The following is a 15439-nucleotide window of genomic DNA, read 5'->3' on the forward strand; positions in this document are numbered from 1 at the left end:
CAGTACATGTCCAGGCCCGTCTGAAGTTTGCTAGAGAGCATTTGGATGATTCAGAAGAAGATTGGGAGAATGTCATATGGTCAGATGAAACCAAAATATAACTTTTTGGTAAAAACTCAACTCGTCGTGTTTGGAGGACAAAGAATGCTGAGTTGCATCCAAAGAACACCATACCTACTGTGAAGCATGGGGGTGGAAACATCATGCTTTGGGGCTGTTTTTCTGCAAAGGGACCAGGACGACTGATCCATGTAAAGGAAAGAATGAATGGGGCCATGTATCGTGAGATTTTGAGTGAAAACCTCCTTCCATCAGCAAGGGCATTGACGATGAAACGTGGCTGGGTCTTTCAGCATGACAATGATCCCAAACACACCGCCCGGGCAACAAAGGAGTGGCTTCGTAAGAAGCATTTCAAGGTCCTGGAATGGCCTAGCCAGTCTCCAGATCTCAACCCCATAGAAAATCTTTGGAGGGAGTTGAAAGTCTGTGTTGCCCAGCAACAGCCCCAAAACATCACTGCTCTAGAGGAGATCTGCATGGAGGAATGGGCCAAAATACCAGCAACAGTGTGTGAAAACCTTGTGAAGACTTACAGAAAACGTTTGACCTCTGCCATTGCCAACAAAGGGTATATAACAAAGTATTGAGATAAACTTTTGATATTGACCAAATACTTATTTTCCACCATAATTTGCTAATAAATTCTTGAAAAATCCTACAATATGATTTTCTGGATTTTTTTTCTAATTTTGTCTGTCATAGTTGAAGTGTACCTATGATGAAAATTACAGGCCTCTCTCATCTTTTTAAGTGGGAGAATTTGCACAATTGGTGGCTGACTAAATACTTTTTTGCCCCACTGTATATCTATCTCCTGCCTGCCACTAGCTGCCACTGACACACTTTATTACAACAGTGCATTATTTATCAGCCAGACACCTTGTCCACAGACACTAATATATCTCCCATATTAGCTATCCACACAGTGTAGATTGCCTGGCCTCTGGTTATGACAGGTCCCCAGTGATGACATAACAGTATATAAAGCTACGTATTTAAACTGTGGCACAATTGACCTTGGGCCATTGGCCACCTGTCAAAACAAACCAATATTATATTAGCTTTATCTGAGTCACTCAATCATTGCTAGAGATACCCTTTAACTATTTATGATAAGATCTTACCTCATCACAGCAGATGTGTTTGCTTGTTGATAATGTGGGTTCTCCCTCCTGAGATTTAAACATAAGCCCTCACTCTCTGTGATGTCTCTGGCAAGGACTATTCTGTAGTCCTGTGGTATGTCTGACCTGCAACCTCCTAGCCCTGGCCATAATGGCCCTCTCCTGTCCGCTCCCACCCCTGCAGGATGACGCCCGCCAGCTCTTTGCCCTGTCGGCTGCTGCTGAGGAGCAGGGCATCCTGCCCGATGACCTGTCCAAAGTGATCCGCCGCCTGTGGTCCGACAGCGGGGTGCAGAGCTGCTTCACACGCTCCAGAGAATACCAGCTCAATGACTCAGCCGCATAGTGAGTAGGCATAGTGTGTGTGTGTGTGTTTGGCTGTTTGTGTGGTTTTTGTTGTGTTAGTTTGTTTGTTTGTTTGTTTGCTGCAGCAAAGAGCGGTATGGGAGGGCCATCTTATTTGGGCTATGGTTAGTGATACAGTAAAAGACGCTCTATAACTTTAGACTACATCCCTTCATGAGGATATAAAACTCTCTGTGGTTCCCTTCCAGTCGGTCAACTCGTTACAACACAGCTATGGGGAGTTTGCACGCTAGCGTTCTCTACTGAAGAACATTAGAATCACGTCTGACAAGGCCAGAGCACTCATTCCTTCAATGTTCTTCACCTTGAGCTTAGCGGAACAATTTCACGCATTTAACAAAAAAAATTACACAAAATCTATCCGGCTTTGCTCCAACTTATCTATCCCACTTAAGGAGTGCCTGCTCATCCTTCTGGATGTTGTGTGTTAAAGCTCAATAACCGGTTTCGTGAGTTTGAATTTGGTAGGATTAAGTGTCTTGTCGGGCTGAGGCATGCAAAAGTCTCCCTGGCTTAACCTGGTTGATGTGCGCTCTGTCGCTGGCTAAGGGAGGCGACTTGAAGGGAGAGGTCGGGCCAGGTCAGTGGGCGCTCCCTGCCGCCTGTGTCCTGCCTCAGTCAAGCCCCGTTTACCTCTCTTCCCAGACTTGGTCGATGGTCGTCTCTTATGTGGACGGGATCAGGCTAGTTAATCAGCGCTGTATAGCTAACTCATCAAGGCGAGTTAGCTAGCGTACTGCCACTGGTGCTTCCATGTGTTTGTGTAGCTCTCTCATTTAGCATATGAAGCATTCAGTCAATTGGTTATTCTAAATTGACTGTACTGTGGCTAGTGCTAGCCTGCGGGGATAATGCCAGGTAGCAAGACTAATAAGCTGCATGTGGATGTCGGCTAGCATAAAGTACTGTGACAAAAGTGCCTCTGTCTGTGCCTATAAAAGGGCCAGGCTATGGTGGGCTATACAGTACCACGGAAGCACAACGTGCTCACTAGGTGCTCGGTAACCACAAGTGGGTACCCCTTTCCATAGGTGTCTTATTACTGGGATTCATTGCTGGGTCCTCCCTCTAGCTCACTGGTCCCTATGAGGTACTTAGTGGTATAGGTCATGGACTCGGTAGGCGATTGGCAATCGTGCTTTTATCCCACACACAGTCTCTGTGGTTCATATGAACTCCAAGATGAGATGTCTGTCTCCTGCTCGACGCGTTTTGTTCCTGGGAGTTAGATTTAATTACGAATGGCCCTGTCTGTTATCACAGATGTGGTCTGTTTTTCAGAGCTGTCTGTTCCTTTTCTAGCTGGGTTACAAGGTGCGGTGTCACCGGTACCTATTACTGGTGGGCATGATCACCTCCATGATAACGTTTTTTTCCTGGGTTTATTCTTAATGTGTGCAACCCCCGCACACATAGCGCATTGAAAGGGGAGGTGGCACTGGCTGGGGTCCCCCCCTTGCCCCCCTTCCCAGATGTTTGCTGTGACAACTACCCCCAAGTGGCACTGCTAGCCCCCAATTCTGACTTGTGCTCTGATATCTGCTTCACTTCACTCTCGTAAAAGCCTGGGTTTTCTGCTTATTACCTAAAATTGATCAATTGAAAGTGTAGATTCACAGCTCCAATCCAGATGTGTTGGTCATTACTGAGACATGGTTAAGAAAGAGTGTTTTGAACACTGATGTTAACCTTTCTGGTTATAACCTTTTTCGGCACGACAGATCTTCCAAAGGTGGTAGAGTGGTAATCGTTACCAAGGAACACCTTCAGTTGTCTCCACCAAGTCTGTCCCCAAACAATTCAATTTGCTGGTTTTACACATTAAACTTTCAAATAACTCTTTGTTGACTGTTGCTGGGTGCTATCAGCCATCATCACCACCGGCCTGTACCCTAAATGCCCTAAGCTCTCTCCTGGCCCCTTACACTAAGTCTGAATTTGTCCTGCTAGGTGACCTAAACTGGGACATGCTTAAACCACCTGACCAAGACCTATTGCAATGGGACTCCCTAAATCTTTCTGCTACCTTGTTGTGATGCTGCCATGTTGTGTTGCTACCTTGTTGTTGTCATGTTGTGTTGTTACCTGCTATGCTAGGTTTTCATATGTTGCTGCCATGCTGTGTTGTTGTTTTAGGTCTCTCTATATGTAGTGTTGTGGTGTCTCTCTTATCGTGATGTGTGTGTTGTCCTATATTTTTATTTAAAAAAATATTTTTAATCCCAGCCACTGTCCCCCTTTTTTCTTTTGGTAGGCCGTCATTTTAAATAAGAATTTGTTCTTAACTGACTCGACTAGTTAAAAAAAGGTTAAATAAAGGCCACAAACCCAGAGTGGACAGGGCAAATGTCAGCTCTTATATTAAAACATAGTTAAACACATACTTTCTTGTGGCCATATATTCCATTCACAGGAAGTTCCTGAGGTTCCATTTCAAGGCTGTGGTCTACAAGTTGATTGGGCCTCCCTTTCAGGCTTTCACTCTTGCCTCACACTTTCACCAAAGTTGTGGAGGCGGGTTTGGCACCTGGGGCTTAGGATATTGGACTACCTGCATGATTGGCTGGTGGTAGCGGAGTCGAGGGAGCAGGTGGTGTAACACCATGCTGGTTTCCCATGTTCAGTCTCTGGGTTTCATAGTGAATCAAGAGAAGAGCTATTTGATTCCATCTCAGCACATTCCGTTTAGACTCAGTCGAGAATCGTGCATTCTTGTCTCTGCAGAGGGAGGCCAGTTTCTGGCTTTGCTTGGTCCATTTTCGCCAGTGTCTGCGCCTATGTAAGATGATGGATTCTATGATGGCTGTGTTTCCCCCCGGGCTGTTGCTCATGCGACCTTTCCAGCAGTGAGTGAAAGACTCACACATGGACGCATTGCGCCACCTAAACCGGTCACTCCAGGTGTCCCTGTCATGCCTATGGGCTTTAGCTCGGTGGAGGGACCTGTGGCTGTTGTTGGTGCGGACCCCCATGGGTTGAGTTGTATCCCGCAAGGTGATCATGACATGTCCCCAAGGGAAGATTTTTGTGGGCAGTGTTGCAGAGTGCGTTGCACATCAGTAACCTGGAGCTTTTGACGGTGTACATAGCCCTCAGGCGCGTTCTCCCATTGTTGGTAGGCCAGCATGTGATAGTTGAGGACCAAGAGCAGGACAGTGGTGGTGTACATCAACATACAGGGAGGGGTGAGGTCTTGCCCTCTCTTATCCTTGAATCACTCCCTACCTCTGTGGAGCGGTGCACACTTTCCCCCTACTGGGCGCCTCACCACGGGAGCGGTTCTGCTATCTACGCTCTTGACGTGCGTGATTCTAATGTTCTTCAGTAGAGGGCGCTGACGAGCAAACTCCCCATAGCTGTCTTGTTCCTCGTTTCCCTCCTTCAGGGAACAGTATCACGACTCAGGATATGACCCAGATGCAGACATAGGAGGCGATAGTACAAAAGACAAAGTACAGTGGGACACAGGTTATTATCTTGGACACGTGAAACATAGGATGGATACGGAGGGTGCAGGGCAACAGAAGACGAACAGCAAAGGGGCTAAGGATTTTAGAGATGGGGAAAGGGAATCTCCAGTGATGATGAAACAGGGGTAAAGTTTACAGGACTCCACCTAGAGGTGCAGGTCCCGAGTGGACAGCTATACACTCTGCCCATGACGATAGCGGGAAGCAGGGGTCTGGTGGCGAACCGCTTGTCACGATACCTGGACATGGTCTTCAAAAATAGCAGCCCGGGCTCTCTTCCAGGTATAGTGACAGCGGCAGAAGAACATCTGGGTAGATGGTATGCTGACTTTTTGCTCAGGGAAGAGTGGGGACTGATATCCCAAGGAACACTCGAAGGGTGAGAGACCAGTGGACAAGCAGGGAAGGGAGTTATGGGCGTATTCCACCCACATGAGTTGCTGGCTCCAGGTGGTGGGGTTGACGGAGACGAGGCAACAAAGGGCCATCTCCAGGTCCTGATTGGCTCGCTCCGACTGGCCATTAGATTGGTGGTGGAGACCAGAGGACAGGCTGGGTGACGACCCAATGAGGGTGCAGAACGCCTTCTAAAACCAGGACAAGTACTGGGGACCACGATCAGAGACAATGTCAACCGCAAGTCCATGGATCCGGAAGACGTGCTGCACCATTTGCTGAGCCGTCTCCTTGACTGAGGGTAACTTGGGAAGGGGAATAAAATGGGCGGCTTTAGAAAACCTATCCACCACCGTCAGGATAGTAGTGTTGCCGGGAAGCCCAGTAACAAAGTCCAGGGATATATGGGACCAAGGGCGGTGAGGAACAAGGGAGTGGTTGAAGCAGACAAAAGCCAGGGGCCTACGGGAGCCTGGATGGCAGGTCAATCTTGAGGAATGTGTCCATTCCAGGACCGGGGAATGGGCAGAGTCCGGGACAAACATCCGGTTAGCCCCCTCGGATTCCAACTGGGAATGCTGCACCTTACAGACCAGGCTCTCTATACCCCAGACGACTGCAGCCGGTAGACAGGAGGTAGGGAGGATGTTCTCGGGTCAGATGGAGTAGCTGCGGGGAAATACAACCGTGAGAGTGCATCAGGCTTCATGTTCTTGGACCCCGAGCAGTAGGAGAGAGTGAAATTGAAACAAGTGAATTACAGGGCCCAACGAACCTGCCTAGATTTGAGGCGATAGGAGAGGAAAGCGCAGGGGTGCAGCGTTTGGTCCTGGGCAGAACGCTGGGACAGGATGGCCCCACTCCGACATCTGAGGCTACGACCTCCACCACAAACTGACAGGGCATGTCCGGATGGATTAAGATGGGGGCTGTAGTGAATCGACGTTTGAGGTCCAAGAACACCTGGTCAGCTGCTGGAGACCACGTGAACGGAACCTTGGGAGAGGTGAGTGCTGAGAGGGGGGAAGCCAGGATGCTGTAACCCTGGATGAATCGGCGGTAGAAATGAGAAAACTCCAGAAAATGTTGCAGCTGCACCCTGAATGATCACCTTGTCTAGATCCATCTGTATATACCCTGCAGCGATGACGTACCCTAGGAAGGAGATGATGGAGCGATGGAATTCACACTTCTTCGCTTTAACCTCTTGAGTGTAGTATTTTCGTGTTAGCTTGGAGCATCCATTTTCTCTCTCTCTCTGAAGAAGCTGCATTCCCGGTTGATATATTATCGATTATATATTGTAAAAACAACCTGAGGATTGATTATAAAAAACATTTGACCTGTTTTTACGAACATTATGGATACTATTTGGAATTTTTGTCTGCGACGTGGTGACCGCTTGAGCCTGTTGATTTCTGAACATAATGCGCTAACCAAATGGAGGTATTTTAGATATAAAAAATAATCTTTATGGAACAAACGGAACATTTATTGTGTAACTGGGAGTCTCGTGAGTGCAAACATCCGAAGATCATCAAAGGTAAGCGATTTAATTCATTGCTTTTCTGACTTCCGTGACCAATCTACTTGGCTGCTAGCTGTTTGTAATATTTTGCCAACTGAGAGAGATGTGCTTACATAAACGCTTGGTATGCTTTCGCCGAAAAGCTTTATTGAAATCTGACATGACAGGTGGATTAACAACAAGCTAAGCTGGGTTTTGCTATATTGCACTTGTGATTTCATGAATATTAAATATTTTTGGTGATTTAATTTGAATTTGGCACTCTGAAATTCAGCTGTGGTTGACGAAAATTATCCCGCTAACGGGATGGGTGCATCAAGAAGTTAATGAAAAGCTGGTTCTCCAGGAGACACTGAAGGACTTGTCGGACATGGAGGACGTGTTCTTGAGCTGAACAGGAAAGACAAGGATGTCGTCGAGGTAGACAAACACAAACTGGTCCAGTATGTCCCAGAGCACATCGTTGACCAACCAGGGCCTGGAACACCGCGGGAGTGTTGGTCAGTCCGAATGGCATAACTAAGTACTCATAGTATCCACTAGCCATGTTAAAGGCTGTTTTCCACTCAAAGAAGAACCCTGCGCCGGCGGCAGAGGCCAATGGATGAATTCTCCCTGCAGTGAGAGTTCTCAATGTACTCCATAGTCTTGGTCTCTGGACCCGACAGGGAGTAAAGCCACCCGGGATAAGGACAATGGCGCAGTCGTAGTGTCGATGCGGAGGAAGAGACGTAGCGTGGGCCTTGTTGAAGACTTCCCGGAGGTCCAGGTATTCCGCGGGAATGGCCGAGAGATCTGAGGCTTCTCTCAAGCCTACAGGTAGACATCCCGGGGCAGGCTGGACCAACTTAAGACAATGAGCATGGCAGAATGGGCTCCAACCCACGATAGAACCAGTAGCCAAGTCAATCGGGGGATTGTGCTTCTGGAACCATAAATATCCCAAAACCACGGGTAAGTGGGGAGTATCTATGAGCAGGAACTCTATGCACTGTGTGATTTCCTGATACTTGTAGGTCGATCGGAATCGTAGTGCGGGTGACTCTGCCAATAGAGCACCCATCCAGCCCTCTGACGTCCATGGGATTGGAGAGGGGTTGAGTGGAGATGCCCAGCTCCGACACCACGGTAGTGTCAATAAAGCTTTCATCGGCCCCAGAGTCAATGAGCACCCGGAGTGATTTGGCCCGGTCACCCCATAACAGGGTGGCATGGAGATGGGTGTGAGTAATGGGAGATTGGAAAATCCCCATACGGCTCACCAGAGTACTCGTACTTACTGATGAGCCTGGTCTTTTTAATGGACAGGTGGAAATATAATGTTCTGTAGTCCCGCAATACAGACAGCTCCTGGTGTTCAGTCTGCGTAAATGTTAATCTGGAGACAATCGAGCCCTTCCCGGTAGCTTGGGCTCTAGAGGAGGCGAGTCGACCACCCTCGGCGTGACATCGGATTCTCTCGTAAATGACTTTGTGTTTCCGGGATTCCTCTGAGGCGAGGCGAGAATCGAGGGTGAGCGAGGGCGACAGGGAACATATTCTCTCTCCCGCCTACGTTCTCGTAGCCGCCTATCAATCCAGATGGTCAAGGCTATGAGGGAGTCGAGGTCCATGGGCAGCTCCTGGGCTGCGAACTCATCTTTGATCACCTCCGATTATCCGTGAAGGAACATGTCGAAAAATGCTTCCGTGTTCCAGGCCCTGTCAGCCGCCAACGAAAATCCACTGCGTAGTCTGCCACACTACGGGAGTCTTGATGTAGCTGGAGCAATTTACGAGCACTCTCTCTCTCGGACAACGGAGAATCGAACACCTTCTGTACTTCTGCCACAAATTCCTCCAGACTGAGGCAGACGGCGTACTGTTGCTCCCACACCGCCTGTAGCCCAGGCGAGTGCCCTCCCGGACATCAGCGTTATGAGGTACCCTATCCTCGAGCGGTCCGAAAGGAACGACGAAGGCTGTAGCTCGAAGATGATGGAGAACTGGGAGAGAAAGGCCTGGCAGGTTCCAGAATCTCCAGTGTAGCACGCCGGGGGAGGTAGGCGGGTTCTCGGGACACAAGTGCCGCTGGTGGTGGTGTTGCTGAGAGTCTGGGAAATTACTGGTGTGGCTTGCTGCCTTGTAGGGAATCCACAGAATTGCTCCAGCAATGTATCGAACGCATGGCCATGGCGTTGTGCCAGGATATGGAGTCCCTCCATAAGACATTGCAGTAACTCCCCATGTCTTTCAATGGTGGCTTCTTGCCGGGAGACAGTATTGTGGAGCTGGTCTGAGTCTGCTTGGTCAGTTATGGCCAGTTTGTACTATCAATACTCAGGATATGACCCAGATGCAGACAAAGGAGGCGGAAAGTGCAGTTCTCAATCATTTATTTTAACACAGGGAAAAGGGCAGGTCGAGGACAGGCAGAGGTTCGTAATCAGGTCAGTGTCAGGCAGGTACAGGACGGCAGGCAGGCTTGGCGTCAGGGCAGGCAGAGGTTCAGAATCAGGTCAGAATCAGGCAGGTACAGGACGGCAGGCAGGCTCGGGGTCAGGGCAGGCAGAATGTTTCCTAGTTTTCCCGGTTCTGACCAAACACTTGAGAAACATGAAAACGGGAAGGCATGCTGGTTAGACATGACAAGACAAGACGAACTGGCAACAGACAGAGAACACAGGTATAAATGCTCAGGGAATAATGGGGAAGATGGGCGACACCTGGAGGGGGGTGGAGGCAAGCACAAAGACAGGTAAAACCGATCAGGGTGTGACAAACAGAAAGACTTTCAATATCAACTCCCTCCATCCCTTCCCTTCCTCTACTACAATCAGTAAGCAATCTGCACACACACCAGGAGGCCAACATTTACCACCAGTTAGATTTCGCTATCCCCTCCTGCTGCTAGTTTATTTTTTATTCAAACTGGAAAACGAGCACCCATCTACTTTGCATACAGCTTAACAACTCAGCTTTGTCTGCCAATTTCCTCTTTAATAGCATCACAGAAACATAGGGATCATTCATTTCTTCCTAGAGAAGAAGGCTGGGTATTTACCATGATGGTATAACAATGGCAGTTGGATTGATCGATTGATTGTATGTATCATATCAGGTTTACTCAGGACTGTGTAATACCTCTGGCCAGCCTCCCATTAGACTGATGTATGGTGGTAATGTGTTCCTCTCCTCTCCTTTCCTCTCCTCACCCTCCTCTCCTTTCTCTCCTGCTCTCATCTCCTCTCCCATCTGCTGCTGTGTGAAACCTGTCACATTACTCCACAGGGGGAAGCATCAGCAGACAAATCTCTGAAACGTTCTCTAAATCATGATCCTCCTCCTAGCTTTGATGCTCTGACTCTCTCATATGGCTCTGTCTTGCTGGTTGGCTGTCCGGACAACATAAGAATGATAACGTGTTGATTAGTTATCTGAGATTCCATCCTGGTAGGCCCCAGGATTAGGACTCTCTTGCAGGGCAGGGTCAAGCTGCAGGGGTCAGCCTTAAGGATGACCTCTAGGAGGACTTCCAAGGAGAGTCAGATTCCCCTAGGTTTTACATTGGTTTTCATATGCTGTTTTCTCCATACACTCTCACACTAATGATTATATATCAAGGTTGATGAATGTCCTAGCATTGCATCATTCACTTCAAGAGCACAGAGTGAATGAATTATTCTATAGTTTTTTTATTGGATCACAAAGGCAATTACAATCAATAAAACAATAGAATCAATAGAACACAAAATAATTTCCCCCTTTTTGAACAACCCCACATTCCCACCCAGTCACCCATCCCAAACATAACCCTGGCGGCACCCCAACCCCAGTCACCCATCCCAAACATGACCCTGGCGGCACCCCAACCCCAACCCCAGTCACCCATGCCAAACATAACCCTGGCGGCACCCCAACCCCAACCCCAGTCACCCATCCCAAACATAACCCTGGCGGCACCCCATCCCCAACCCCAGTCGACGCATAATATTAAAAAACATAAACATACCAACAAAAACGAAGCAACAGACAAGCACTACAATAAAATAAACATGACACCCAGTAAAATTGTTTACCAATATGACATCACCAGGAGATAATTGAGGTAACTACTTTCCACATTTCTATAGGAGTATGTTTAGCTTTATTCGTGCGGGCGGTGGATAACTCCAACATAACTACGTCCTGAAAGTATGCCAGCCATTTCCTTATATGAAGGTCATGAGGTGGCAACCAGCGCTGGAACAACGTGTTTTAAAAAAAAACTTTACACTTTACACTTTACACTGTTTCTCATTCAGCTGCATACCTGAATCGTCGTTAGGTGAAGGAGAAATTGGTTCAAAGGGTACAGTTTTATCAATCGTGTCAGAGAGAATAGACGACACTTTCCTACCAAAACCCATAAACCTCAGGGCAACCCCATATCATCTGTTTGTATGTGCCAAGTGTATTGGAGGAACATAGGTCACAGTTTGGGCTTAGATCCCGTTTTGCCTGAAATCTTACAAGTGGCGTCCAGTACGACCTACGACAGAGCTTAAAATGAATTCACTGATGGTTTGTGGTTCTTTGATGAGGGAAATATGTGTCACGCCTTGGTCTTAGTATTTTGTGTTTTCTTTAATTATTTGTTCAGGCCAGGGTGTGACATGGGTTATTGTGTTGTCGTATTGTTTTTTTTTTGTAGGCATTGGGATTGTGGTTGATTAGGGGTATGTCGAGTGTAGGCTTGGCTGCCTGAGGCGGTTCTCGATCAGGGTCAGGTGCTTCTTGTTGCCTCTGATTGGGAACCGTATTTAGGTAGCCTGAGTTCGCTTTGTATTTCGTGGGTGATTGTTCCTGTCTCTCTGTAGTTTCACCAGATAGGCTGTAATTAGGTTTCACGTTCCGTTTGTTGTTTTTGTATTTATTAGTTATTTCATGTATCGTCACCATTTCCTCATTAAAGATCATGATTAACCACCACGCTGCATTTCGGTCCGACTCTCTTTCGACAAACGAAGAACGCCGTTACAATATGTTCTCCCAGTCATTTTCCCAATCAATAGCATCATCATCAAGCAAAATCCTTTACATATACTTTAACCATTAAACAATCTTTCTGCTTTAGTAATTGAAGATGAGAGTACATAACTGATACAAAAACTCTGGAAGAGAATGTAAAAATTCACTGGGTGCCTTTCCAAACGTGTACCCCATGGTACCCATAAGGGCACGACGCGCTGACTGCAGTCGACCCTGGCAAATCGAAAAGGAGAAATTCCAGAAAACTAAGGACACCCTCTGAGTTAAATATATACCCTACACCAGGGGTATCAAACATGCGAGGGGGTCCAATCCGTAAAAAACATATATTTTTAGGGGGGAAACAAATTCAATACTTAAAATGACTAACACCAAATCGAAACTGTGTTGAAATGACAATGGACCTACGATCAATAAAGGACTATGTTTTTGCCATTTTCAGTGCAGCCCTCAGTACTTCGTTGGTTAATTAGCTGAAGAGATCTGGAGATACCAGTACCAGTTAACTTACACATTGCTCAACCCTCCTAAAATGATCTATTGTATTAGGACCATAATATAATGTGCATTTCTTATTAGTTATACCAGAAAATAACAACTAGTATGTGACCTTCTCTGAAGGTGACAGAAGCGCCATCCAATCCAGAATCAGTTGGAACCTTGTCGGTTTTCTTCATACATCGATTGATCTCCTCTACTCAAAAGTTGATAGTCAACCAGACACCTTTCCTTAATGAACTCATTTGTGACAATGAGCTGGAGGATCTACGATTGTCTCAAGGCACAGGAGCACAGGCCCATAGCGGAAACCACTATTAACAGAGGTTGTATTGACTGATTTAGGGAAATGTAGAATCTATGGTCATGAGGATGAACACTATAGAATGGATCCCTGCTGCTATACAAGGCTACAGTGTACATGAGTTATTTTACATACAGTGTGTTTTATATGGTCACTGTCTGTCTGTCTGCATGTCTGTGTATGTCTGTCTGTCTGTAACATCAGAGCAGAAGGGTTTATATGATCAATACTCTGATCAATACTCTACTTTATGATCATAAAGAATAGAGCTCTGCTTGGAATGCTAGTTGGAATGCTACATGGTATGGTTTGCTCCACCATACCATGTAGTAGTTTATACCCCTTTATCAATGTGATCTTGGTAAAGCGTGGATACTGTATATCTATAGACGTTGCCAGGATCACATTGATTAAGGAGTATAGCGGAAACCTACATCGTCCAGTGGAGAAAACCAAATCCATTCTACTGATGTTGTGAGCATGTCAGTCAGTATCCCTGTCGGTGCTGTGTTCATGGACTATTGGCTGGGGTACCAGCTAGCTCTGGCCCTGGCTGATGATTCAATCCGTAGAGCAGACAGGCTGTGTCCAGTACGAAACAGAATTACCGACAGAGTGCTACGGCCCTCCCACATCACAAAGGGAAGCAGAGTGAGAGAGAGACAGGGAGGGAGGGAAGCAGAGCGAGAGAGGACGAGTGAGAGAGTGAGATGTTCTACACGTTGAAATCATCCCTACATCCGATGACTTTTCCATCTTTGAAAAAAAAAATCCATGTATGTGTCGCATCCGGGGTGCCTGATCTATGGCTCTGTGTTATAGATCTGATTTTAGCCCTGATGTCCCTGACACATATTGATCTGAATGACAACATGGAATGTGAAGCTTCTTATCTCATGTCACCTCACATACAACTGAATAGCATGTGGAGTGGCCGATCTCATCTTAACTCCCAGTGACAGCTCTGGGATTTATACGCATCGTGGATTACAGCTCAAACTACCAATTTTGCTTTCCATAATGCTTAAAATATCATGCGTAAAAACCCATTGAAGTGAAGCGGGGGGAAAAGTGCCGTTGCCATAGAAATGTTCCCTTTGCGAAAAGCAGAGGGAGTGAGAGAGAGAGGTGATCTAACATGACTATTTATGGCCTAGAACAAATGTAGAAAAACACAGCACGCACAGACTCTGTGGCCGTGCGTGATTAACAGAACCAATCCAGAATCACTGTTGTGCTAAAACAGAACTGCAGAGAACATCTGTGGTTGCTGTCTCTGCTTGGATGTGTGTGTGTGTGTTATTGTCTTGCCAGTGTGTGTGAGTGTCTCCCCTCCTCATAATTATGTGTGTGTTTGCCGCAGCTACCTGAATGAAATGGAGAGGATAGCCAAATCAGACTACATCCCCACACAGCAGGACGTGCTGCGGACCAGAGTCAAGACCACTGGCATCGTGGAGACACACTTCACCTTCAAAGACTTGCACTTCAAGTAAGGGCTCTCAGAACAAACTTGGCAACCTGACTAGTGTTTATTTGTATGGCTTTGTGTATTGAGACAGGGGAAAACTGAGCACTACATTGTTATTATTATAATATATATATATATATATATATATATATGTTTTTACTCTTCACCCCTTTTTCTCCCCAATTTCATGATATCCAATTGGCAGTTACATTCTTGTCCCATTGCTGCATTTCTCGTATGGACTCGGGAGAGGCGAAGGTCAAGAGCCATGCGTCCTCCGAAACACGACCCTGCCAAGCAGTACTGCTCGCTTAACTCAGAAGCCAGCCGCACCTATGTGTCAGAGGAAACACCTTACAATTGGCAACCATGTCAGCGTGCATGTGCCCAGCCTGCCACAGGAGTTGTTAGAGACAAGGACATCCCTGCCTGCCAAACCCTCCCCTAACTCACACGATTCTGGGCCAATTGTGTGCTGCCTCATGGGGTCTCCGAGGCGCAGCCCAGCTGCGACACAGCCCGGGATCGAACCTGGGTTTGTAGATACACCACAAGCTCTGTGATGCAGTGTCTTAGACCGCTGCGCCACTCGGGAGGACTAGCATTACATTATTACATTAATGTGAAAATGTATTCATTGCACAAATATAAACATACCAGCCCCCCTTGTCTTTAACCTTCTTTAGATGTGTGCTGCTTCCTTATCATGTGTAGTAACAAAAGAGGGTAGAACACATTTCAAACGTTGCTTTTTTAGATATGTCCGAAGTGTATGTGGTTGTGTGTGTCCTACATGTTTGTGTTGCAACTGAATGAGTGTGTGACCTCTGGCTGACCAGGAAGTGTTGTGAGACCCTGTGTTGTGAGGCCTTCCTGGCTCTGAACAGCCTGAGGGGGACGCAACACTTTTTTTATCAAAGCTCTATTTGTATCACCATTAATTTGACTTCAGAGTGAAATCTGAACTCGTCTGTAATTTACACAATGTTGATAGCAGAGCAGAGATGCTACTGGAAAGCACTGGTACATGAACATAGAGAGAGCTGCTAGTTGGTCTAGTATGAGGTGCACGTCGTGGCGTCAAGGTTCAGAGATGACAGTAACCCAGGCACATCTCTTTAAGACATCTCATACTTCCATCAGACTTGTTACAGTTTGGTTGTCACTGTGTTGCTGACAACTGTAGCGTCAACTAATAACATCATCACA

The 15439-nt window shown here is 46.8% G+C and overlaps 1 protein-coding gene across 1 annotated transcript in view; it reads left to right on the top strand.

The window, feature by feature from the left end:
- The window catches only part of LOC109890863 (guanine nucleotide-binding protein G(i) subunit alpha-2), a 150211-nt gene that overhangs the window by 124651 nt on the left and 10121 nt on the right, over positions 1-15439 (top strand). Inside the window, exons 4-5 of the mRNA XM_020482946.2 lie at positions 1372-1532; positions 14123-14251. Of these exons, the coding sequence (XP_020338535.1) occupies positions 1372-1532; positions 14123-14251 (290 nt within the window). The remainder of the gene's footprint in view (positions 1-1371; positions 1533-14122; positions 14252-15439) is intronic.

This window comes from Oncorhynchus kisutch, linkage group LG5, assembly GCF_002021735.2.
Source record: "Oncorhynchus kisutch isolate 150728-3 linkage group LG5, Okis_V2, whole genome shotgun sequence".
Lineage (NCBI taxonomy): Eukaryota > Metazoa > Chordata > Actinopteri > Salmoniformes > Salmonidae > Oncorhynchus > Oncorhynchus kisutch.